Source organism: Artemia sp. Qi Xiang Cuo, chromosome 6, assembly GCF_049724085.1.
Source record: "Artemia sp. Qi Xiang Cuo chromosome 6, ASM4972408v1, whole genome shotgun sequence".
Taxonomy (NCBI): domain Eukaryota; kingdom Metazoa; phylum Arthropoda; class Branchiopoda; order Anostraca; family Artemiidae; genus Artemia; species Artemia sp. Qi Xiang Cuo.
This window is the reverse complement of record NC_142799.1, coordinates 29489752-29514365: the sequence shown is the minus strand read 5'-3', so window position 1 is coordinate 29514365 and position 24614 is coordinate 29489752. Positions and strand designations below refer to the sequence as shown.

At 36.1% G+C, this 24614-nt stretch overlaps 2 protein-coding genes across 3 annotated transcripts in view; both read right to left on the bottom strand.

The window, feature by feature from the left end:
* The window catches only part of LOC148951093 (ATP-dependent RNA helicase DHX8), a 45436-nt gene extending 40741 nt beyond the window's left edge, over positions 1–4695 (bottom strand). Inside the window, exons 1-2 of one of the 2 annotated variants that reach the window (XM_089090628.1) lie at positions 4555–4695; positions 1109–1449 (exon numbers count right to left, since the gene is read on the bottom strand). In XM_089090628.1, coding sequence (XP_088946754.1) covers positions 1109–1449; position 4555 — 342 coding nt within the window. In that variant the 5' untranslated portion in view covers positions 4556–4695. Of the gene's footprint in view, positions 1–1108; positions 1450–4554 lie in introns of those variants that run through there. The other variant, XM_089090627.1, reaches the window with a different exon arrangement.
* On the bottom strand, positions 4610–22640 carry LOC148951092 (ATP-dependent RNA helicase DHX8-like). The gene is made up of 5 exons (XM_089090994.1): positions 22583–22640; positions 16135–16220; positions 10098–11075; positions 6285–6420; positions 4610–4749 (listed from the first exon to the last, which is right to left on the bottom strand). The coding sequence occupies exons 1-5, from the start codon at positions 22638–22640 to the stop codon at positions 4610–4612; spliced, it is 1398 nt and encodes a 465-aa protein (XP_088947120.1).
* Positions 22641–24614: the final 1974 nt, after the last annotated feature.

Sequence of the window (24614 nt, the reverse complement as noted above, 5' to 3'; positions counted from 1 at the left end):
AGACAAAACTTCAGGGAATCAAAAAGATAAAAATTTTAAAAGATCATAAATATACTCTCTAGATTTTAAAGATTGATGAAAAATATCTACAATTGATTCTAGAGACTAATCTAAATCCTGGAAAAGAAAATATAGTTGCAAGTCTGAGCTAATTTGGACATACAAAAAAAACAACAACAAAAAACAAGCCGCAAACTAAAAGAAACAAAAGTAATTTTAAATGCAAGATTAAAATGTAAAAAATTCAAAAAAGAACCCCCCTCAAATCGTGTATGTTTTTATAAACCCAATAAATGAATGTCAAAGGAAGAAATATACTGCAATCTCTTCCTCATACCTCAAGGAATATGCTGTGAAAAAATATCTCAACGGCTAATGTTACAAAGTCTGAGCGGATTAACCGCTGATGAAGAGAAAGAAAGAAGAAAAAGAAAGAGAGAGAGAGAGAGAGAGAGAGAGAGAGAGAGAGAGAGAGAGAGAAAGAGAGAGAGAGAGAGAGAGAGAGAGAGAGAGAGAGAGAGAGAGAGAGAGAGAGAGAGAGAGAGAGAGAGAGAGAGAGAGAGAGAGAGAGAGAGAGAGAGAGAGAGAGAGAGAGCAAATTAATTAACACCAGACTACAATGCGGAAATAACATAATGTGAATAAGGAATTACAACAGAGAGACGTTCACGAAGAAAGTCTAGAAAGATTAAAAATGAAAATGCAGACTTTTAATGCAGACTCATTTTTAATTCCAAACAGCAATAGATAGAGCAAATTAATTAACACCAGACTAAAATGCGGAAATAGCATAATGTGAATAAGGAATTACAACAGAGAGACGTTCACGAAGAAAGTCTAGAAAAATTAAAAATGAAACTGCAGACTGCTGAGCTTTTTCCAAACGAAAATCATTTTTATTGTTATTATTGTGGGCTTAACTAAAAAACTGTAGTTTTTTACACAGATGCAAGGGATGTGCTCCCCAGGCATTTTTTCTCCTGAGAAGACAAAAAAAATACCAGGCTATTGCAATAAATTTCTGACGGTAGATGGAATTGCAACTTCACAAAAACTTAACCACAGTACATGAGGACATAGACACACATTACCAAAAAAAGCAACTTACTCTTTTGGCAACTGACATGGCAGCAACTCTCCTAGGCTGAGTGCATCCTATTTTACCTCGAGCGCTGAGACCAGCCTCTGCCAGATACTGCGTAATTTGCGTCGTCTTCCCCGATCCAGTTTCACCAATTACTATAAGGATCTGATTATCAAAAACCGCTTTGACTAGTTCATCTTTAAGTTTGTAGATGGGAAGACTCTGTCTCTGCTCCAAAATAGTCATGCTCGTCTTCTTCCCCATAGGAACTCCCTTAAAACCACCAATTATGTGACGTTTCCATTCGGGCAAATCCTGAGACGGAGGTCCACCAATTCCTCGAGACATTCTTTCCTGTGGTTCCACTAAAACAAAGATACATTATATAAACCAACGCAAAGGTCAATTATAAATAAGATCTATTAATTGAAAAGCGGACATTACCAAGAACTTGACTCAAGAGGAGATTAACACCACTGGCAGATGAGTCCAACTCTTTTCCCTTTTGTCTGTTTCAACAACTTTGAAAGGGTGAAATAGGAGCCCTCCGACTTTGATAGGAGCCCTCTCTTCAATGACTTAAGGTTTAGGTTTTGGTTGCAGGTTTTGGCTGTGTGTTTTTTCTGTAGTTCCTAGGACTTTAGTGTTTGAACGTAAAGCGCACTTTTGTTATCATTTAATAGATGAAATTCAGTATTATCCATCTACGAACTTAAATTTTTAGATTTGCTTTGCATTTTATCTTTTGAATTTATAAATACATCAAAAACATGCCAATATATGAAAAGTTTCAAAATTTTTAAAGCAATTTGAGTTTCTTTTCTAAGAAAAGTCCAAGCAATATAATAATTCCGCCTTGATGAACGGAAATATCTGTAACTAATGAATCCAATGGCAAAACTATCTTGTCCATTTGGTACGAGTTACCACTCTAGGCCTGACACAAAAACGCGTGTTACACAGAGTACATAGGCGTCAAGAATGGCCGTAAACTCCAAGTACTACTGTGAGATGGTTAAAAACTAAAGGGCTTTATATATATATATATATATATATATATATAATTTTATATTTATTTTATATATTATTTATTTTTTTATTTTGTATTATATGTTTTTGTTCTTTATTATGTAAATTCTTTTTAAGCTTTATGGCAAATAAGACATATTTTTATCTGCTCATATGAATTAATCATAAAATTTTACAGCCAGTAATGAAAATAGAAAAAATTCGCAGAGAGGGAAGAAATCCCACAAACTAGAATACAGATAATTTAGATACCAAGACATAAAGAGCCTTGTATGCAAAATAAATAGCTTAAGTCACTTTTATTTAGATTTTGTCCTAGGGACAAAAATCTAGGACAAAGTCGCTTGAGTGTCACTTTGGGAAGCGACACTCAAGCGCCTAAGACTCCAGAATGGCTTACGATCAGAGGTATATGAGCAGGTCAATTTATTAATAAAAGTCCAAAAATGTGTTTTGTGGTGTTTGGTTATCATAGAAGAAAACATAAAAACAATTTCTGAACTCGTTGATATAGTTTGGCCCTGCGTGACCTTCCGATTTTCGTGCACTGTCTGCAAAAAAGTACAAAGTATATTTTGAACATATGCAGTCTCGAATTTTGAAGTATCTAAAAAATATCGTGTAATTAATTTGGTTCAATTGGCTCAACTTATCTCAGGCAGACAGTGAAACTCTGCCGCCTTCTTTTCATCCCTTTAAAGATGAAAAGGGAACGGGCATCTTCACAATTGGTCTGAAGAGTGCAAAATTTTGCAAAACTGAAGAAAATATTTCCATATTGGGTTTTCTCAGCTAATAGTTTCGGATCGATGAGCCCGGTCAGACTAATTCCTGAGCCAGTATATTTGGCAGGAATATAGGCAGTTTCAAAGTTCGCAATTTAAAAAAGAAAGAAAAAACAGAAAAGTCAGATACGAGGTTTTCAGTATCGAACCGCTATATGTTGACGTAAACGTAGGCAGATTGAAAAAATATATCGGACACACCTGATCAATACAACACGGTTTCAATAGTCAAACGCGATGTGTTTTGAAGCTGCAATCAATTTTGCTGAAAAAGATTCAAACTTAATCTGAAAAATATTGCCACTGGATCAGAGAAACTCACCAGTAGATTTCATTCGAAGGGGTGGAGTTTGGCACCATGCAAAAGCACGGTTTAAAAAAAATAAAATATCCAGATCTTTAAAATTTATACATAAAATACATAAAAATATTCTTTTTTTTACTTAATTAAAATGAAGTTTTCCACTAAACCAATTCAAATCAATAAAATTCATTTTCACTGTCCTTGGTTCCATCAATGTATATTTACATAAACAAAAGCAATGACGCAAAAACAGGCAAACAAACAAAAGTTCCATGTTTTTTTTCTAATTTAATAGCCACTTTACTATTTCAACACACACATAAAACATAAAAGTATGAGCTTAAATGCCAATAAACTCGCAAACTGTTGATAATCAATTAATATAAAGTCAGCCATTTTTATTACTCGAGTACGTATTTTCATACATTTATTATATTGTTGATATCACCTTTAGTAATAAATTCATATTTGACTCGAAACGTCAAAGAAAACGACAAACAAGATAATAAATGCTCACTTGGTGTTACAACACATAAATCAAAGTTTCTACCAGTCTGAGCTTTAAATACAAATCTGGCTGTATTCTCATTCTCATGTATATGCTCCTACTTCCTTCACCATGTTTCTAATATTGAAATACGGATGCAACAAGACTAAGTAATATATTGACAATATTTCTCTGTTTCTAGTATGCAAAACTAGTGCTGTACTGAAAACACAAAACCTATAAGGAAAACAAACAAGGAGCAGAAATTCACTATTCCTATACCGTAAAATATCCGAAAATACTTTGTGTGTTCACTTATTCTTTCGAGTTTTCAGTAAAGGGTTAGTTTTGCATAATCCCCGAATAATAGCGGGAAAATCCTGAGCTGGCAATACTGAACAAATAAAAGAGAAAATGACACATAGGTAGGTTGACTTCTTCACAGGCATCTGTGGAGAATAAAAGCAAATCGGGCATCAGGCAACTTTGTCTGAATCAGGCATCAGAAAAAAAAATCCCGAATTTTGTTGTGGGAAGAGAAGCATCACTTACTTTTGCATATTTTTCACTTGTCTTTATTAAATCAAGAGAATTAAGAGCTAACAGGGTTTTCTCAATCAGTAATCTACTTTCTACAAAAAATAGTCCTTAAAAATACAATTTTTGGGGCGAAATCTGTTAATTTCCCATAAATCAAAAATACTTTACATGATCGTAGCCAAGCAGCGTCCAAGTCTTCTTGTGCAAAATGCCCATAAATATTAAAATTATAAATTCATAAATCAAAAGCATAAATGCGAAATTACCATTAGAACAAACTTTCAAAAAAATGAGACAAAAAAAAAGAAAATTGAAAGATGCCTACTATCGGGGACAGGGTCGTTCCAGTTTTTCCTTGGTCCTTGAGGCTGTTCTGCAGCTTAACTATCCCTTGCCTGCATTTTCTGCTCCCTTCTTTCTTTATACAGTGCTCCTTGCATCATAGCAGCCTGTGCGAGGGAGCCATCTGGATTTTTAACAATTCGAACAGGACTTAATTCTTGCAAGTGACGACCATGTCCTATAAATCATCAACAGTAACTAAAAATCAATCACTAATAAAGGGGGTCCAAAATGAGCAAATAATCTCATTAAAGAAATTACTTATATCCGCTATTTATGAGATAGATGTTTCAAACTGACACTCAAACGAAGCAGTACAAGCCAAGTTATCACCCTCTCTACAAATCCTATAAAAATTTCCTGGAGTTTAGCGCTTTCAGTGTCAAGAGAACCCGCAAATATTCGCAAATCATACGAATAATCGGTGTCTTCAAGAAAGTATATATATAAATGTATATATATATGTATATATATATTCAAGAAAGTATCGAGATACTCAACCATTGATTGTCTGAAAGCTTTTTACGTTATTACTGGTCATGATAATTTGACAATTTTGGCACCAGGGTGTTCACTGATTTGTCAATTTTGTCAGTTTTTGTTTCAGCACAGGAACTGCACTAACATAACCACATTACAGAATTTGAATGAAATAATTGACAAGCTTACCAGCTTTTGACACAAATTCCAAATATCATTCTTACGTAAAATACACATAAGAAAATATCGTAGCCAGGGGGAGACTTTTTGAAGATTATTAAAAATAAATCACGAAAGAAAATAATATGCATATATATATATATATATATATATATATATATATATATATATATATATATATATATATATATATATATATTATAAAAATAATTATATAGAAAAAAAATCACAGAAGACACAAAGACGCGTCTCTCATTAACAACAATAGCATCGACGAATGCATGCAACACATAAAGTTTAATACATAAAAAAGGATTTACCACAAAGTTGATTACCATTGTTCAATCGTTCTCCTTGTATCTGAAAGATTAAATAGTGTCTTTTCTGTTTGTGAGCAGATGCATAAATAATTTTTGTTTGTTAGTCTTTTTTTTACCTTTGGGTTATCTCTTTTTTCAATTCATCTCCTTTTTCTACTAATGAGCTATGTTTTTTCATGGGAAATGTATTATGTCTTTTCTGTTCTGGAGCGGAGAGTTTAAGCCCAAAGTGTTTAAAAATTACAAAAAGTAAAAAAGAAGTGAAGTGCATTAGGCCCCAAAAAGGGTTGTTTAAAAGCTTATAGGTTTGATTTTACAAAAAGAACTTTAAAAAGTGCTAATTCTTACAGAAAACTTAGACATTCGTACGTTTTCCTTTGTTATTTAGATACGGATCTCCAATTAAGCTAATCACCTCTGACTGCATCAATATATTTAAAAATAAATAAAATATGTCTACCTATATTTACATGCAATTGTTCAGTTTCTTAAAGACGGCAAAAATGCTCATTTCAGCTTAAACATTGTAATATATTTTCCTAATGACTCTAAAAAAAAAAACAACTTGAAAGTGGAACTACATGGGTATAAGACAGATATGCCAAATTGACACTATTAGCTTGATATTTCTCAGAAGTACCATTTTCGAAGATGTTTGGGCTTTAAAAGATCAAAAACACATCAAAATTAGAGAAAATGCTTTTACTGAAAACAAAAAGAAAGAAAAAGAAACCTCTTAAAAATTCTGGCTCCTCTTCAACAATTTCAATCTCAATATCTTCGTCATCACTTTCATCTTTAGGTAATATACCAAGCTCCTCATCAAAATCAGGAAGTTCTGTTTGATCGATTGCCCTCGCTTTTAGCATCTATAACAAAAAGTAAAGTTTTGAATTATACTTACAGTCAGGGCAGATTTCCCCTTAGACTGGTCCAAAGAAAAAAATAATTTCCCAAAACAAATAATGATCTAAAATTATATCTACTTTGTGTTTAGACACGAAAATTCTCTGATCCCTTTCCCCTAAGAGATTATAACTGCATTCGACTATTCTTGATTAAATCCTAATTCATGCCAATATAAATCGCATGCATTAATGTTGGCTAAACAATATCAGTAAATTGTCTCGACTGTCATATTTTATGGGGCATAGGTTACGACAGTAAACACAAAGTGTCTTCAATAAGGGTTTAGGAATCTCTCCAGGGAGGGATCTGGTACTGGTAACAATGTGCTGTTTTTGCTTAAACACCCAGTTATTCATTTTCGACCCCCCCCCCAAAAAAAAAGTTCGCTTATATAGACAACCTTTTTAAAACGATAACTGGATATGGGAGCCAGAGTATCTTTTCAAAGGATCAGAGAAACCCAAAACTACATGATTAGGTCCAAATTATCAAGTTTTTCCTTGGGAGGAGTACTTTGGAATAATATTATGGGGAGATTTCCGATCCACTTTGTGGTATGAAAGATCTAAAGTCAAACTGGCCCGCCATGACAAAAAAAAAAAAGAGAAAAAAAAAATCTCATGAAGGAAACAAACAGGAATACGGCCTGCAGAAGGAAAAGACAAACTAAAACGAGGCGGACATTTTGCGTCTTCAACGCTAAAAACAAATTTGGCGTCTTCAACGCTAAAAACAAATTTGGCGTCTTCAACGCTAAAAACAAATTTGGCGTCTTCAACGCTAAAAACAAAAATGAAATCTATAATAATCTAAAACCTAAATTAAATAAAATCTAAAACCAAGAAAAACTTTTTAGAATTGATGCTACTGTGATTGAGCACAACAGAAGCGTTTTATAAAAGTCAAGGCTCACCTTGCATAGGTTCAGCCAAGACTCAAATTATTTTAAGATTTTAGTTAAAGAATACATTTTACCGGTGTGATTTTTGGAGTAAGTTTATTTTCTTTTTATTTGTTTTATAGTGTATTTTGAAGATGACGGCTGTTAAATATATGGTCGAAATATTTACATAGATTGCACTACCATCTCATTCGCTGTCTTCACAATTTTTCTCGTTATCTTTTTTTGTTTTGTATGATGGAAAGGCAGTATGGTCTTCGTTATCATTTAGAAAACAGTAAATGGGCAAATTATTCAAACAATTTTTAGAAGGAAAAAAGCACTAAAACAGAGAAAGAGATGAAAAGGAGAAAATCAAGGGAAAGTGGTAATCCTGCTCATACTTTTCATGTCCTTGTGCTTGCACTGTCACAATTTATGTTTTTTCGAGTCGCAATTCTTAGGGCAGATTTTCCCTATTTAACTATGCATTTTACTGTTACCAAATAAACTGAACCATATACCTTGTAAGCTTGGGTATCTAGGGAACCCCTCACTTGGGTAAGTTTAATTTGGGCAAGTTTTTGGATTTTATAGAAACATTTACAACAAGTCAAATAACCTTTCCTTCAAATTAATTTTAAAAACGTTTTCCAAGAAAGGTATAGAGCCAGAACAAAATCTAAAGCGAGCAGAAATAAAGTCATATTATATATTATTATTAAGTCATATGATTATTATTATTATTATTCGAACATGAAATGAACAACGACTAAATGAAATCTAAAAGGGAGAAAATTAAAATGAATAATTACGTGAAACATAAAAATACAGATACCACTATGGATAAATGACGAAATCTAAAACGACCATTCGAATAAAGAATCAAATAAAACTTAAAACTAACAAAAGATACTACAAATTAGAGCGGGCTATCGCCTCCCTAAACCCTCGGAAGGCCGGAGCATCACTTATGCTCTGGAGCAATTCCCTGGGGAAAATAGTGCTCTTGGCGGACTGGGGACACACATTTTTAGCTCTTTCATCCACTCCCGCTTAAAGAAAAATTGAAGAACCCTCTCCTTCTCCACCAAACACTACAAAAGTTCCAAGCCCCGCACCAAAAGCTGCCTTTAATTTATCTTGGAACTTAACGGCGAAAAGATTCTAATTACCATATGGGCTTATAGTGCAAAAGCGCTTGGTGGATTGGAACTGAAAGTTTTGTGGCCCCTCCCCAACGAAAAATTTGAGGTCACCTTGTCCCCTCTCCGTCCTATAACTACCTGGAGATTTCAATTCCACTCCCACCTGCTACCAAGATATTGTAGTTATGCTATTTCGATAACCTGGATACACATATTGTGTTTCGATTTACCTCTAGCTACTTTAATACCTCAAAATATTGGTAGCCTTTCTATTCTAATGTAAATTAGAAGAAAAATTTGGGGGATTGTTGCGATTATTATCAACAAATTTTTTTTCCAAATTATTCATGTACGGAAAACAGACCTCCCGATTTACTGTGTGGTTGTGGTGGCAATATTTTGATTCTTCTTCTATGCTCTACAATAAATTTTTCTCATCCTATAACTTTTAAAGAAATCATTTTTAAGAAAACGAGGGTTTCTTCATCAAAGACCTTAAATATAGTAACATGTCAAAAATTCCTTTAAATAGACTTTATGCTCTGCAATGAGCGTACAATGAGGTATGTACACTTATACACACCAAAAATTTGATTAAATAGACTGTATACTCTGCAGTGAGTATAAAAATGATATCATAGAAGGCTTGATACAAAAAGTGAACTGGTAGACAACTTTCCATTCAGAAATTAAGCCCCCAGTGAGCGTCCACATAAGCTCTAGAACCTCTATTTTATAGCCTTGTGTTATTTTGGATATCTGGATACATCTATGGTCTTTCAATTTACCACTAGTTATTGTGTCACCTCCAAGTATAGTTTCCTTTCTGTCAGTATCGTAGATGTGGAAGACGAATTTTGGGGAATTGTTACTATCACTATTGTTGATAAAATTTTCTATCAAGGAGAAAACAAGCGTTTTTTAAAGACCTTAAACGTGGTGGCACGCCAAAAACCCGATTAAACAGACGCTAAACTCTGGAATGAGTATAAAAATGATATTATAAAAGGCTTAACAAAGAATGTAAATTTGTGGGAAAATTTCCATTTAGAACTTAATAACTACATACATCACTAGATTACGCAAAAAATGGCATGCAAAAAGAAAATACTATTCCCCACTTATACTTTCATTATATTGGGAACACATTAGCAAATACACTTTAGACCCTTAGAAGGGAACAAGAGTGGCATAAGAAAATTTTTCCTTTGGAAAAAGTGCATCTTCAGCTGATATTTTTTGGCTCTTGTAGGGGGAGGAGGGTCCTTCTGAGTAATATCAGGGAATATTTCACCCCCTCCTCCAATATGCAGTTATTTTAAGCGTACAGCCTATTCTTTTTGCCAAGCTTCTACTTTTCATTTAATATATAAAAAGCGTTCTCGTAAGCACCAAAAAGTCCTGGATTTACTTGCGATTTTCCCTACGGGGGGGGGGGCGAGGAATTGTTGGACGAATAGCAGGGAAGATCCCCCATCCAGTGTGAGAGTATGCTCATGCAAAAATCAGATACGAATCGTAACCCTTTATCTAAATACTATGTGTTGCATCTTTTTAATTCAAATGTAATTAAACCCCCGAGTAAGTACAAATGATCAGTTCGCTTTACCTGGCTTAGCTCCCATCTTTCAGGTGATGCAACCCGTTGCACTCGTCTCCGCTTTGGCTCCAGTTCTTCTTCTACTTCTTCAAATTCAAAAGCTGTAAAGGGTCGATCCGGATTTCTCAACCTTTCTTCCTCAGTTTCTGTATCCGTCTTTGGCAACATAGGATTCAAATCTCGTCCTGACTCTTGATCTACATCTTTCATGGATAATGAAATCTTATTACTCGCAATTGATAACACTTTGACTTTAACTTTTTGTCCCTTAGTCACAACATCACTTACTTCATTAACCCGACCAGTACTTCTAAGCTGCGAGATGTGAACAAGTCCTTCTGTTCTTCGGCGTAAACCTTCAAGTTGCACAAAACAGCCAAATGGAACAAGATTCGTTACTTTTCCAGTATAGATGAGACCAATTTCAGCATTTTCCGGGGGCTTTTCAACAAACACATCACGAGTCCCTCGATCTCTGCTACGCCTTTTCTCTGTTGAACGATCTCTGTTGTACCGTCTCTCGGTTGAGCGATCTCGTCTCCTTGGGGATCTACTATTCCTTCTTCTGTTATCTCTATCCCTGCCATACATTTCCTTACTCCTTGATCTTTTTTCTCTGCTCCTTGTTCTTTTATTTTTTCTCTCTCTGCTTCTGTCACGCTTACTCCGCTCACGGCTTCTACTTCGACTTCGCCGATCTCTACTACGACTACGTTCTTTCCCTTTTTTATCTGAAATAGATTCAGTATTAGGAGCCATTGCTTCTAAGGCCTTCATCATATCGTCAACAGAAGATTCTTCAGGTTTTATGTCTTTCTTTTCTTCGCACTCTACTATTAGAGCTTTGTCTGCAAGTGCAAGAAAAGGGAACATCTTTTTCATCTTTGATTTGTTATCGTCAACTATGGTAGCTTTAACTTCGGTATTTTCATCCTCTTTTGGTTTCATATGATTAACTAATCTTACAATTGTTGAAGTGAGGGAGTCCTACAAAGAAAACAAAGCTATAAAAATATAACCAACAAGTAAAATATTGCAAACAAGAAAAAACATATATTTAAAATACAAAGCTAAACGACGGCACATAATAAAGAAATTTTGTAACAACAAACTAATTCACTGAACAAGGCAAGGATATTTTTTAATGTAAGCTAGTTTTTTTAACTAGTCAGATGCTCTGTTACAACGTAAAAATTCAAAATCCTGTGTAGCACATATGTCTTATGTTCTAAAACCTTTAAGTAAAAATTAACAAAACACTAGTTTTCATTTGAATGATCTTCCTTGTTACCCGTTAAATATTAATTGCCACAAACAATCTAAACCAGGGAATGGGAGGGGAAATCAAGCTTTAAACAGTGCATATTTTACCAAAGTTCATGATTCTTTCATTGAATCTTAGCCTGTCTTTTCTAAAGCCTTTATTGTGTAGGTGGTCCTCAAATAACATGGAGGATTGCATGTTACGTCTTTCCTACGTACAGCCCCACTCTTACTTATGGTAATTTCTTTATTATTCAACTTAATTTCTGTCGCTTTTAGGTTTTATTTTTTCAGTCATAGTATTTCTATTTGTTTTAAAGCTGATATATTATATGACTTCATTTTGGCTCTTTCAGGATTTAATTTGGCTCTTAACTTTTAATGTTGCTCTTTACTTTCAGTTGAAATAACTATTTTATTTTTATTTTATTTCTACATAAAGGCTACACTGTTCTGTATTTCTTTGGAAGTGGGTTGTTTGAACGAATTGACACCCCTTTTTTTAATTGACTGACTTTTATAATGGGCTAATTGTAGGAAAATTGGTTTCATTTTTTGTTTGTAAGATGAGTTTTGGATTGCGATTTAACTTCTAAGCAAAATTAGAACATTTCAGTCAAAATGTTCTATCACGCGTAGTATTTTTGCAATAATGTTTTAATAAAAGTGTTATTAAAGATTTCGTGAAAAAACAGCGAATTTTCCTTTCCTAGGTACAGCTCCACTCTTTTTTCTGTTATAATTTTTCGTCTTTTTAAGTTTTACTTCATTATTCTGCTCTTTTTAGGTTTTATTTCTCCAGTCATAGTACTTGTTGCTCGCTTTATGTTTAACTTATTATGTTACTTCATTTTTAATCGATTTAATCTGGCTCTTTACTTTTCCTTGAAAATTTTTGTTTACCAATCTGTTTTTTTTTTTTCAATTGACGGAGTTTATTATGGGTTATTTGTCGGAATAATATTCAGCAAAACTGTTGCTTTTAAATATTCAGTCAAAATATTTGATCAGCTGTAGGTTGGTGAAACTTTAAGAGGGCCCAGGGGAGAGGAGGAGTGAATCTCGAAATTTGACTAGGGAGGTGGAGGAAAAGTAAATCAAAATACACTATTTGAAGGCTATCAAGCTTATCAAAACAGTAAATTATCAATTTCTTGAGAATGGCTCGAAGGCATCGAGTGGAAGCTTTCCGAGTGTTATGGAGGTAAGGAGACCCCGAGTTTCGTGTTTAGTAAAAGAGGACGAGGGGCTCAGAAATGTTGTTGCCTCCAATCCGCTTAAAAGGTTTTTCGCGCAATAGCCGCAGCAGAACTTGGAATTAAGTCCGAGTAAAGTAGTGAGTCCAAATTGAAAGATACGTAGACATGTGATTGGAATAGCTGACCCAAAATATTTCCGAACGGACTGGGGGATCGATTTAAAACTTTCAGGGAGCGTTGAAGGGCCAAGTGAACATTGCAATTTTACCTGGGGGGAGAAAGTAGACGTAAATCAAAAACACAATAAATCCAACTTATCAAAATAACATGTCTGCAGCATGTCGGTAACGAGTTGAAATTTTCAGTGTTGGGTGGGGACCGGGGCAAGAGGACTTCAAACTTTGTACTTAAGTAGGGGGTTGAGATGAGTAAAACATTATTTGTATGTGATACTCTTTGGAGTTTTTTCACTACAAGTCCTCCTGGGACTTAGAATCTATTCAGATTTAAATAGCAAGGTAAATTAACTAACACTATACCCAGGCTATCAAAATAGTGAATCAGGTGCATGTAAGTTATGATTCGGGAAGTCGAGTTGCAACTTCCAGGGGGTGTTGGGGGGGGGGGGAAATAAAACTCCAATTTGGACTTGGAGGGGAGGATAAAAATGTTTTGTCACTGATCTGCAGCCCAAAATTTTTTGCACTAGGATTCTCAATGAATACATACACGGTGAAGTTGCAAGGCAAATCAAAGGACAAAGTATCTACCCAAAATATAAAAATAACAGATCTGGAATTCCTTTAAAATGGCTTGGGGATCGAATTCAAATTTTTCAGGGAGTGTTGGAAAAACAAAGTTGAACTCAAATTCTGACTTAAAGGGAGGGAGAAGACGGGAGCACAACATTTTTGTATCCTCCGTGCCCTTAACAATTGTACACCTTCAGCCCTCCTGAAACTTAAAATATACGGACGGTGAAGTCGCCAGGTAAATCAAAATACACTATATGCACCCAGTTTATCAGATGAACATTTCTACAATATCCTGGTAATGACTTTGGGGATTGACTTTAAACTTAAACAGAGTGTAAGGACAAGGGCAGGACAAGGGGACATCAAATTTTGTATTTGTGGAGGATTGGAGATACGCTGAGATATTGCAGATATACTGTTTTGATAAACTGGATACAAATAGTGTCTTTTGATTTGCCTTTGACCCCTCTCTCCAGGTAAAATTCAAGGTATACTTGGCCCAACAAAACACTGTATGAAAGTTTCAATTCAACTTCCAAGCCATTCCCGAAACATTGCAGATAGCATATTTTGAAAATCGGGTGCAAAGCAAGGGTTTGGATTGACTATGGTGTGTGTGTTGTTTCAGTAGTATATATTTGGGAACCTCTGGGGAATCACGGTCTAGCGAACAATCCCAAGACTTACTAGCCGATTGGACGACCAAGACTAAATATTCTCATCCTTTACTCTTTTTTTTTACTAAAACTTATTTGTGAACAATGGATAATTAAAATAACTTTGGACCATAGCTTCTGGGCCTACTGGGTAATGTCGATCATGGAGGTCGATTACGCTTGTTAGACCTGTCGACTATTTGAACAAAATGAGAACCAAATATTGAAATAATATCTTATTATTCTGATGAAATTTATTGGGGAATTGCAGGAATGCCGAAAAGTAAAAAGGGCATAGAAAGGGGACTGGCTACCCTTCAAAGATTTAATATACTCAAAAAGAACACTAGAAGTTTCCATTTCCAATCAAATGAGCACTCTTCCAAGTTTCTATGACCAACCCTTCTAAACGAAGTGGTTGGCGAAAAATAATATATGGGGGGTATATGACTCTTTACTGAGGCAATGCACTGGTTTGCGTATTGAAGCCTCTAGAAAATAAGACAATGGCGCTCGATATATACTCTTTCACGATTTGGCATGGACTTAATTATTTCATGGAGACACCTCCAAAATTACAGGTTTATATTTTAGCACAAAGAATTTACTTGATAGTATCGAAACAAATGAAAGCACAGTGGTCAAGTCTTTAGACCGCAAACCTAGTCACGTTATACGAATATTTTAACAGGAGTTCCGGTTCATTGATACAGAGGCAAATCTTTCTGTTGATGCCACAACGAGCCCCAAAGCATGATATTATCCCAAATAAATAAATAAGACTTCAAAACACAGCACGTGAAGAAAATTAAAAGAAATTGTTATTGGGTTTATTCCTGTCTTTTTCAAAAACTCAAGAAAACAAAAAACTACATCTTTAGACCACAACTTTCCTAGAGGAGGTGGAGAGAGGTTCAATTTCAGAAAAAAATTAATGTGCAAATTGTGGCAAACCAAGCAATTCCTTAAAAAATATTAGTATTTAACCTTGACAAGAATAACACAGACCAAATATGAACTAGCAACACCTTTCAAACAATTGATACAGTTTATTTAATATCAACTTATAACTAGTATATATATAATCTAAAAAAACAGAAATAGGAATGATTTAGCTAATCTTGAGACCATGCTACAAATAAAATAAAAGTTTTTCTTTGATCGCTTCCTTTTTTATGAAAATAAGAAAAGGAAACTAGTTGTTTCAAACACGAGCATATGTACTATTTTTAATAGCACGACTTCCTCATGAAAGATATATATAACGACCAATGTTGGGGAAAAGCTAGAAGCTAGATTTAGTGCATTATGACTTTTGACAAGTGGGAGATAATTATGTATTTCCCAAGTTCTTCACTTCAACAGCCATCAATAATTCTTCAAGTCCTGCCACTTGAGTACTTGCACTTCCTGCAAGCCAATCAAATTTTGTATTTAGTCTTGATTTCTTGTTGATATGTTAAAAAAAAGTGGTATGAAAAAAAAGGAAATAGCAGTTCTGGAATGAAGTGTTAGAAGACTAAATTGATGGAAGCCAAAAGGAGTTCATTTAGGATTCAAAGTGTTCTTTTTTTTATGAACATACACAAATGAAGCAACAGACTTTAGAGGGTTTGTGGTTTGAACAGGGGTAGTGGCTAAACTCCTGATTGCAATAATTTCTAGTCATTTTCAATTTAACTTGAGCATTCATTTGAATTTTTACTCGATTAAGAATGTTACTATTTATTCATATCAGCATCTGTTATTGTTCTGTTTGAGGCGATTATTTATTTCTAATTTCAGTTCATTTTGAGTGCCAATTATTCCTTGTTAGCAATTTCTGGTCGTTTTAAGGCTGAATTAGTATAGGACTTTATTTCTGCTTCATGATGTTGCAGTTTGAATCTGGCCTTGAATTTTAAATTAACTCTTTACTTTTCTTTGATAAACTTCTTTTTTCGGGAAGTTTTTTTTTTAATTAAGATAAAAAACTACTGAAGAAACTAGACGAACAGCGAGTAGTACAACAGATATCATTGATACGCCTGGCACCACAAAAAAAAAAACGGGGAAAAAAACTCAACTGCTGGTTGTGGAAACTCACCACAGAGGTCTTAGTAGAATTACTACTAATTTCAGAAAACAAAGTGTAAAATAATAAAACAGAATAGAATTCCTTTTTTCAACTTACTGAGAGCTCGACTCCTTTTTTCAAGAGGACTTTTTTTACTTTTTCTGGTGTCTTGTGCTTTTCCACCAAATGTATCATAAATTCAGCTGAAAATATACACAACAGGAATTAATTTTATATCAAACTTCATCCTGCATTCGATTTGAATGGACATACAACTTACTGATTATTGCACTCTATATATATACTATCACTGATAAAAATGTTTGTCCTTGTGTGAATCAGGGCAAGGAGGGTACACATTTCTGCAGGAAGGGGAATATCCTGGACACCATTTTGTGTCTGAAATTTGCTTCACCAAGCAAAGCTTGGTTCCCTTTAAAATGATACTTTAAAATGAAGAACACATTTAAAAAGCATATTCTTTTGATCTTCATTAAAAAGAGAAAAAAATCTTTGCCCCTACCCTGTATAATTTTGTGAATTAACGCTACTGTTTTCAAATATTATCATTTGTTACTTTTTTACGGTTTCAAGGCTCATGGAGTGCTGCCTACAGCAGTAGTTTGTCCCAGCTGCCAGACTACATGTCTGCACTACCTATCATTGCACAATCAATAGATTTATAACAAATCAGTTTTCATTGCAAAAACAAAAACTAGAAAACAATGCAACTTCTCTAATACTAATAGAAAGGGAAGTTTCCAATAAGGTATACAAATGCCAACTAATAAACTGATCCTGTTTAATCTTTTAACACATTTCTAAAGCAGCTTGTTGGAGCATTGTTTTGCCATGCAAGAACTCATTGACAGTAGTCTACTGTGGACTGGAGCTCCTTTTAAAGTGAGGTGCAGGAGTACTGGCTTGAACATCAAGAACCCACGGGAGGTGAGGGCAATGATGTTGAAATAGACAAAAGCATCATAGTTCAAAGAAAACAGAACAGGGGAAGCCTCTCAGTTATGTTTGGGTATTTGGAGGGACTTAAAGGGTCAGCAAAAAAAAAAAAAAAAAAAAAAAAAAATCCTAATCCCTCTATAAGAAGTTGGCGAGAGTCTGAAAAAAAGCAAGGAAACCTTGGTCCTTCTCATGCAGAGTTACATAAGGATGGGTTCAATGATTATGAGTGACTGTTGAAGAGCAAATTCTAGTCTGTCAAAACTTGCCTACACTCACCACCAAATCTTTGTTGATACTTAATATGTAAGAATCTATACTTAACACATTGAGAGGCTATGGTGCTCTTTGAAAATGAAAGCTGCACGATGCCAGGGATAATGAAGATATACCTCACGCAGCACATCGCTTGACTTCTGTTCCTTGAAATCTACAAGCACAAAGAGCGCTATATTTCCTTATTCAGGTTGCATGGTTTTACTTCCCTGGGTCAGAGCCCTTGCCATGGGCGTAGGCAGCATTAGGCAGCATATTGTCTAGGGGGGGGGGCAGTCGATAGTGTGATGGAGTTTTATCAACTGCTTTTTCCAAAACATCTGCTTTTTCAGCCATATCTAATGTAAATTTGAAGGTCTAGGGGGGGGCCGCTGCCCCCCTGCCCCTCCCCCTACGCCCCTGGCCCTTGCCTCACAGGGCAATGGAGCCTCAAGCTGCCCAAAAATTGGGTTCTGATGATGATTCAGCCAAAGAGGACCCTTGGCTAGATTTAGTCTCCAAGGATGTATAACTACATTGGATGTTTCGAAGTCTCGAGTTTTTCAAAGGCATTTTGAAAAAATTTCTGTGAAAATACGTGTTCCAGGATTCTCATTTGATCTGCCATCATTAGTCCAATGGACGAGAATTTACGAGTATATGGGCAGAGCTTTTATATGCTGTAGTGGCGAACCTTACTGAGCCGTGAGCATACTGTCTATTATTTATATACAGTGCTTTATAATATGCAGAATGTTTCTATAAATCTGATTATCATATTTCTTTCCACTTTTATCCACTTTTTAAATCATTTCAAATAATATCTTATCCATAGGTATTTTTAAAGACCACGCTGCCTTTCCATGATGGACAAATAACAGTTCAATAGGGATAAATCCTTTTATTGATTAATTAAAAAAAAACCTTTTCCACAAAACATGTTTTTCAAACAAAAGTAAAGAACTCCATTAAACAAAAATGAGCAAAAATAAAATCAAATAATCTACCAAGCGTGAAACTACCACAGATCAGCATCGATAAATAAATGAAACCCAAAAAGAACAGAAATTACAATAAATAACCGAGTCAAACTCAAAACGAGCATAAATTAACATAAGTTGGGCTCAAAACCGCTATGCCTTCCCAAGGCCAGAACATAATTTGCACTTTAATGAAAAAATATAAATGTATTTACTTTTATAACTTTAATAAATCAAATAATATTAACATTTTGATAACTAAATATCAGTATATGTACATTAAACTGACAATGCACATTCCTTTCAATTTCCAATCAAATGAACCCTTTTTGAGTTTCTACGACAACACTTCCTATAAACACCTTATATGACCCCAGCGCACAAATTACAACCGTTACTCTAAGGGCTGTGAGGGTGGTTGTCATCCTCTAATACCTAAACCTTATATGCCCCAAGGGGATAACTTACAACCCTCGCCCTGAGGGCTGGGGGGTGTCATCCATGGTGGGCGTGAGAGGGGGTTAGTTGCCGTTCAATCACTCTCGACTATTAAAAGGGCACTAACCCGTTCAATTTTCAATTGAATGAGCCCTATCTGATGTTTTTACAACATTGCTTTCTATAAAAACCTTACATGCTCCCAGGGCATAACTTACAACCCATGCCCTGAGGGTTGTGGGGGGCATGAGTTGTCATTCTTAAAGACCTTATTTCCCTTCAACTAAGTTGAATAAAATGGCTATCTAAAAATTTTGATTGGATGTGTTTGGGGAAATGGTGGGCGTGAGAGGGGGGGGGGTTATTTGCCCTCAAATCACTATCAATTATTAAATAGGGCACTAGCCCTTTGAATTTCCAATCGAATGAGCCCCTTTTCAAGTTTCTATGACAAAGATTTCAATAAAAACCTTTTATGCCCCCAAGGCATAACTTATAACCCTTGCCCTGAAGAATGTGGGGGTAGTGTCTTGCTCAAAGGTAAAATTGCATGGAACAAAATGGCTATCTAAAAATTTTGATTGGATGTTTGGGGAAATGGTGAGCGTGGAAGGGGTGTTAGTTGCCTTCCAATCACTTTCGAGTATTAAAAAGGGCACTAGCCATTTCAATTTCCAATCGAATGAGCGCTTTTGAAGTTTCTACGACGACACGTTCTATAAAAACCTTATATGCCCTCAGGGTATAACTTACAACCGTTGCCCTGAGGGCTTTGGGGGAGCGTCCTCCTCAAAAACATAATTTCTATCTGGAAATCCAAAACACTGAACAAAATGGCTACCTAAAAATTTTGATTGGATGTGTTTGGGGAAAAGGGGGACAAGACAGGGGCTAGTTGCCCTCAAATCACTTTCGACTATTAAAAAGAGCACTAGACCTTTGAATTTCCAATTGAATGAGCCCTTTTCAAGTTTCTACGACAAAGATTTCAATAAAAACTTATATGCCCCCAGGGCATAACTTATAACCCTTGCCCTGAAGACTAAGGGGGGGGGGGACTGTCCTGCTCAAAAGTATAATTTCATGAACTTTAACTGCTTGGAACAAAACGGCTATCTCAAAATTTTGATTGGATGTGTTTGGGGAAATGGTGGGCATGGAAGGGGTGTTATTTACCTTCCAATTACTCTCGACTATTAAAAAGGGCACTAGCCATTTCAATTTTTAATCGAATGAGCCCTTTTTGTAGTTTTTACGACAACGCCTTCTTTAAAAACTGTATATGCCCCCAGGGTATAACTTACAACCCTTGCATTGAGGGCTGTGCGGGGGTTGTCATCCCCAAAGACCTAATTTCCAGAAGTTACAAGTACGTTGAATAAAATGCCCATCTCAAAATTTTGATTGGATGTGTTTGGGGAAAAGGGTAGTTGCCCTCCGATTAATTTCGACTATTAAAAAGTGCAATAGCCCTTAGAATTTCCTGTCGAATGAGCATTTTCTTAAGTATCTATGACAACAGCTTCTATAAAAACCATACATGCCCCCAGGGCATAACTTACAACCCTTACCCGGAAGGCCGTGGGGGAGTGTACTCTTCAAAAAAATAATTTCTATTTGGAAATCAACTACGTTGAACAAAATGGCTATCTCAAACTTTTGATTGGATGTGTTTGGGGAAAGGGGGGGTCTGGGGGGGGGGCTAGTTGCCCTCCAATCACTTTTGACTATTAAAAAGGGCACTAGTCCTTTGAATTTCCAATCAAATGAGCCTTTTTTGAAGTTTCTACGACAACGCCTTTAATAAAAACCTTATATGCCCCCAGGGCATAACACAATCCTTGCCCTGGAGGCTGTGGGGGAGTGTCCTCCTCAAAAACATAATTTCTATCTGGAAATCAACTATGCTGAACAAAATGGCTATCTAAAAATTTTAATTGGATGTCTTTCGGGAAATGGTGGGCGTGGAAGGGATGTTAGTTGCCTTCCAATCACTTTCAACTATTAAAAAGGGCACATGCCACTCCAATTTCCAATTAAATGAGCCCTTTTCGAAGTTTCTACGACAACTTCTTCAATACGAAGTGCCCAGCTCTAAAGAAAAAAAAAATAAAATAAATGATACATTGTGCCAACATCGTTTTTATATGCCCTCAGGGCATAACTTAAAACCCTTCCCCCGAGGGTTGTGGGGGAGTGTCATCCTCAAAAACCTATTTTCTATCTGGAAATCCACTATACTGAACAAAATGGTTATCTCAAAATTTTGATTGGATGTGTTGGGGGAAATGATGGGCGTGGGGGGGGGGCTAGTTGCCCTCCAGTCACTTTCGATTATTAAAAGGGGCACTAGCCCTTTGAATTTCCAATCGAATGAGCCTTTTTAAAGTTGCTACGACAGCGCCTTCTATAAAAACCTTATTAAAAAGGGCACAAGCCACTCCAATTTCCAATTGAATGAGCCCTTTTCGAAGTTTCTACAACTTCTTCGATACGAAGTGCCCTGCTCTAAAGGAAAAAAAATAATAAATAGTAGCCTATATTCTGCTAAAATCATTCTCATATGCCCTCATGGTATAACTTAAAACCCTCGCCCCGAAGGCAGTTGGGGAATGTTATCCTCAAAAACAAATTTTCTATCTGGAAATCAACTATGCTGAACAAAATGGCAATCTCAAAACTTTGATTGGATGTGTTTGGGGGAACGATGGGCATGGGGGGGGGGGAGGGGTGCTAGTTGGCCTTCAATCGTTTTTGGCTATTAACAAGGGCACTAGCCACTCCATTTTCCAATCAAATGAGCCCTTTTCGAAGTTTCTACAACAACTTCTTTGATACGAAGTGCCCAGGCATGGAGGAAAAATAAATAAAACATTGTTCACATCGTTCTTTACTTTCCAGTGACACAACAACAACAAAATTACGGACATTTTGGTCACATATATAGTGGCCATCTTTAGGAGAAAAACTAAAGTAATACACATAAAACGTTGACATTTATACAAAACAACAAGTTAATTACATATTGTTTAATGCTCTTAGTCTTCAAAGCAGTTACAGATGCAAATCTCTTTGAATTTCTAGTTTCTAGTCTATTGCCTTGATTTGTATGTGAATGTTGATTATCAGGTGAACAAAAGTCAATGGTAGGCCTAATGGGAGAAACAAAATTTACTTTATTTGACTGTAGTAAATTATCATAAATTGAATTCAAGCTAAATTCACCTACATCTCCATTCAAAGCTTGGTTTTCAACAAGATTTATTTTTAATTTCAACATTTTCCCAAAAAATTTATCTTAAACCTAAGTCCCTTAAAATCAAAGACATTTTTGAACATAGTAAAATGGTCTAGGAAATTAAAATGTGTTCAGATAGAGCTGATGTGAAATTTTCAGGTTTGGAGTTTTGCTTTAGGGTTGACAAAATAGATTCTTGATGTTGCAGTAGCTTAATCTAATTTTAAAATTTTGGATAGTACATCCTACACAGGAGCTTCTGCAAGTACATGGGATCTGATAGACTCCAATTTGATGCTCCATTGAAGTTTGATCCTTTCCAAAACCACTTAAAATATTAATACTTTTTAAAGCCACCTTTAAGCAATTACTTGGCAATTTTTTTTTTTTTTTAGTTTTTCACTCCGCCCTGGAATACATGGTAAAGTACAAAACTAATTGGACTTAATTAGTGGTACAACAGATTTGGAAGTCAACAAGATAATGGATTTAGTAAGGTTGTACACAGTAGTGTAGTATAAATTTATAATTTTGATTGTACAGCAATAGCAGTGTAGATTCATATTTAGTCTCCCTGTCCTCAAGCTCCAGATCCTGAAAAATTCCAGTCTTCGGAGACTCCTGGATCATCCAGATCACAAGAAGGCTCTACTGGTAGCTTATGCAGCTACAGCCACCTGGCAGCTGAAGACTCAACTGCACTCAAGTGCTTCTTCTGCAGCGAGTATGAACATGTTTCTTGCCGAGGGATGCATCTAGACTTATTCCTAGCGCTGAAAGCCCATGATAAGAGCTCACTACTACTCAAATACGAATGTGTATGCTGTAGTAAGCAAAGCGTAGCAAATTTCAATTGGCAGTACTTGAAATGACACAAATTAACCGAAGCATGGCACCTTTACGGCAGCAACAGCAGCAGCCAGAAATGCAACCAATTACCAACATTAACACTGTCCCATCTCAGTCACCAGCAACTAACAGAATTCAAAACTCAAGCGCCATCACAGTTAGGGTTCTACTGCAAGCGGAAAAAGAGAGGAAACTAGGAGAGGAGAAAAGTATGAACATTGTAATATATGGCATTCTAGAATCCGACAAAGAGTCTGATGCTGAGAAAGTTGTGCGGTCCCTGGAAATGACCTTGGTGCTCAACTACAACTGACAGACATCCTAGAAACAGCAAGACTGGGCCGCCCCCTCTCAGACTCGGATAACGTGCGGGGCCAAAGGCGCCTACTCGTGAAACTGTGCAAGGATTGCAAAGAAACCCGAAGAAAGCAATCGAAAATCTTGAAGGGTGCACCAAATCTGCAAATTTCCACTGACAACCATGTCCGACAATACGTCTATGTGAATCCAGATCTCAAGCCAATGCAAAGAATTGAACAAGCTGCTAGACGCCATGCAAAGAGATCACAGTCCTCCAATAACCCACCAGATGTCTTTATCTGCTGGTCAACGCTATCCCAGCCCACGTCGTCAGTGACATGGCGTAGGCCAGAGGTTCCAGAAAAACACCTTGACTGGAATTAAATGTCTTAATTTTAATTCTGATTCTCTGCTAAACAAGATGGATGAAGTGAGACTGATTGCAAGCGCTGAAAATCCCCATATAGTCGGAATAGCTGAGGTGAAACCAAAAAATAGCAGATACCTGCCTACACTCCCAGAGCTACAGATTCCAAATTACAAGGTCCTAGAGAGAAACATTGAACAGCAAACTGGAAGGGGAATTCTCTGCTATTACAGACAGGACGTCCAAGCTACCCCAGTAAATCCCAGAGGAAACGAACTATCCCAAGAAAGTATCTGGTTAAAAATAGCAGCAGCTGATAGAGTAAATATTAAACTCGTAATCTACTACAGAAGTCCCAATAGCAGTCTTGAAAATGACTCGCACTTGCTTGCAGAAATTACTGAGATCTGCAGTGAAAATTTATCAAATGTAGTCATCGTGAATGATTTCAACCTACCAAAAATCAACTGGTCTAGACAGCACATGCACTCACAAAACCCAACATCACCCGAGGCGAAATTCTTAGAAGTGGTGAATAACTCTCATCTGAACCAATGGATCTTAAGAGCCCACCCGAACCAGAGGTAAAGATAGACCAAGTACATTGGATCTGCTGCTGACAAACGATTCAGAACTGATAGAGGACATCCGCCTACTAGCACTGGTGGGAAAGTCTGATCACTGCATTGTAGGATTCCAGATTTTGGCTAATGGCCACAAAAACAAAAAAAAAAAAAGAAAAAATTACAACAGAGCAGACTTTGCTGCAATGTGCAATGACCTCAGCAAAGTAGATTAGGGAAAAGAGTTCAGTTCAACTGAAAGCTGTAAGAAAATGTACTCTAAATTCCTCTCCGTCATGTCTCAGGCTGAGGAGAAACACTTATCAGTTGCCAAACAATATAGAAGACCAACCCTACCCCGCGCTTTTTTGGACTTCATCAAGAACAAGCAAGCCTGTTGGAAAAATTATGTAGCTGACAAGTCAAGCCCTCTCATCGCAAGAGCCTACCGAAGGCTAAGAAATAAAGCGAGGCGACAAACCAGGCAAGCAAGCAGCCAGCATGCGAGAGCAAAACCTTGCAGAATCTGTCAATACAAAACCCCAGAATGTTTTGGAACCACATAAATTCTAAACGCATTGCACAGCCAGATATTCTAAGCTAAAAAAACCCTACGAATGGACTCCTGATTGAAAGATCTGCAGAAAAAT

Excerpts from the sequence above, each read along its gene's own strand:
- LOC148951092 (XM_089090994.1), bottom strand. The coding sequence starts at position 22,640 with ATGCATCCCTCGGCAAGAAACATGTTCATACTCGCTGCAGAAGAAGCA. Across the intron at positions 11,076-16,134 it reads AAAAAGGAGTCGAGCTCTCA|GACTCCCTCACTTCAACAAT; the intron begins GTAAGTTGAAAA and ends TTTTCTTTGTAG. Across the intron at positions 6,421-10,097 it reads AAAGATGGGAGCTAAGCCAG|ATGCTAAAAGCGAGGGCAAT; the intron begins GTAAAGCGAACT and ends TTTTTGTTATAG.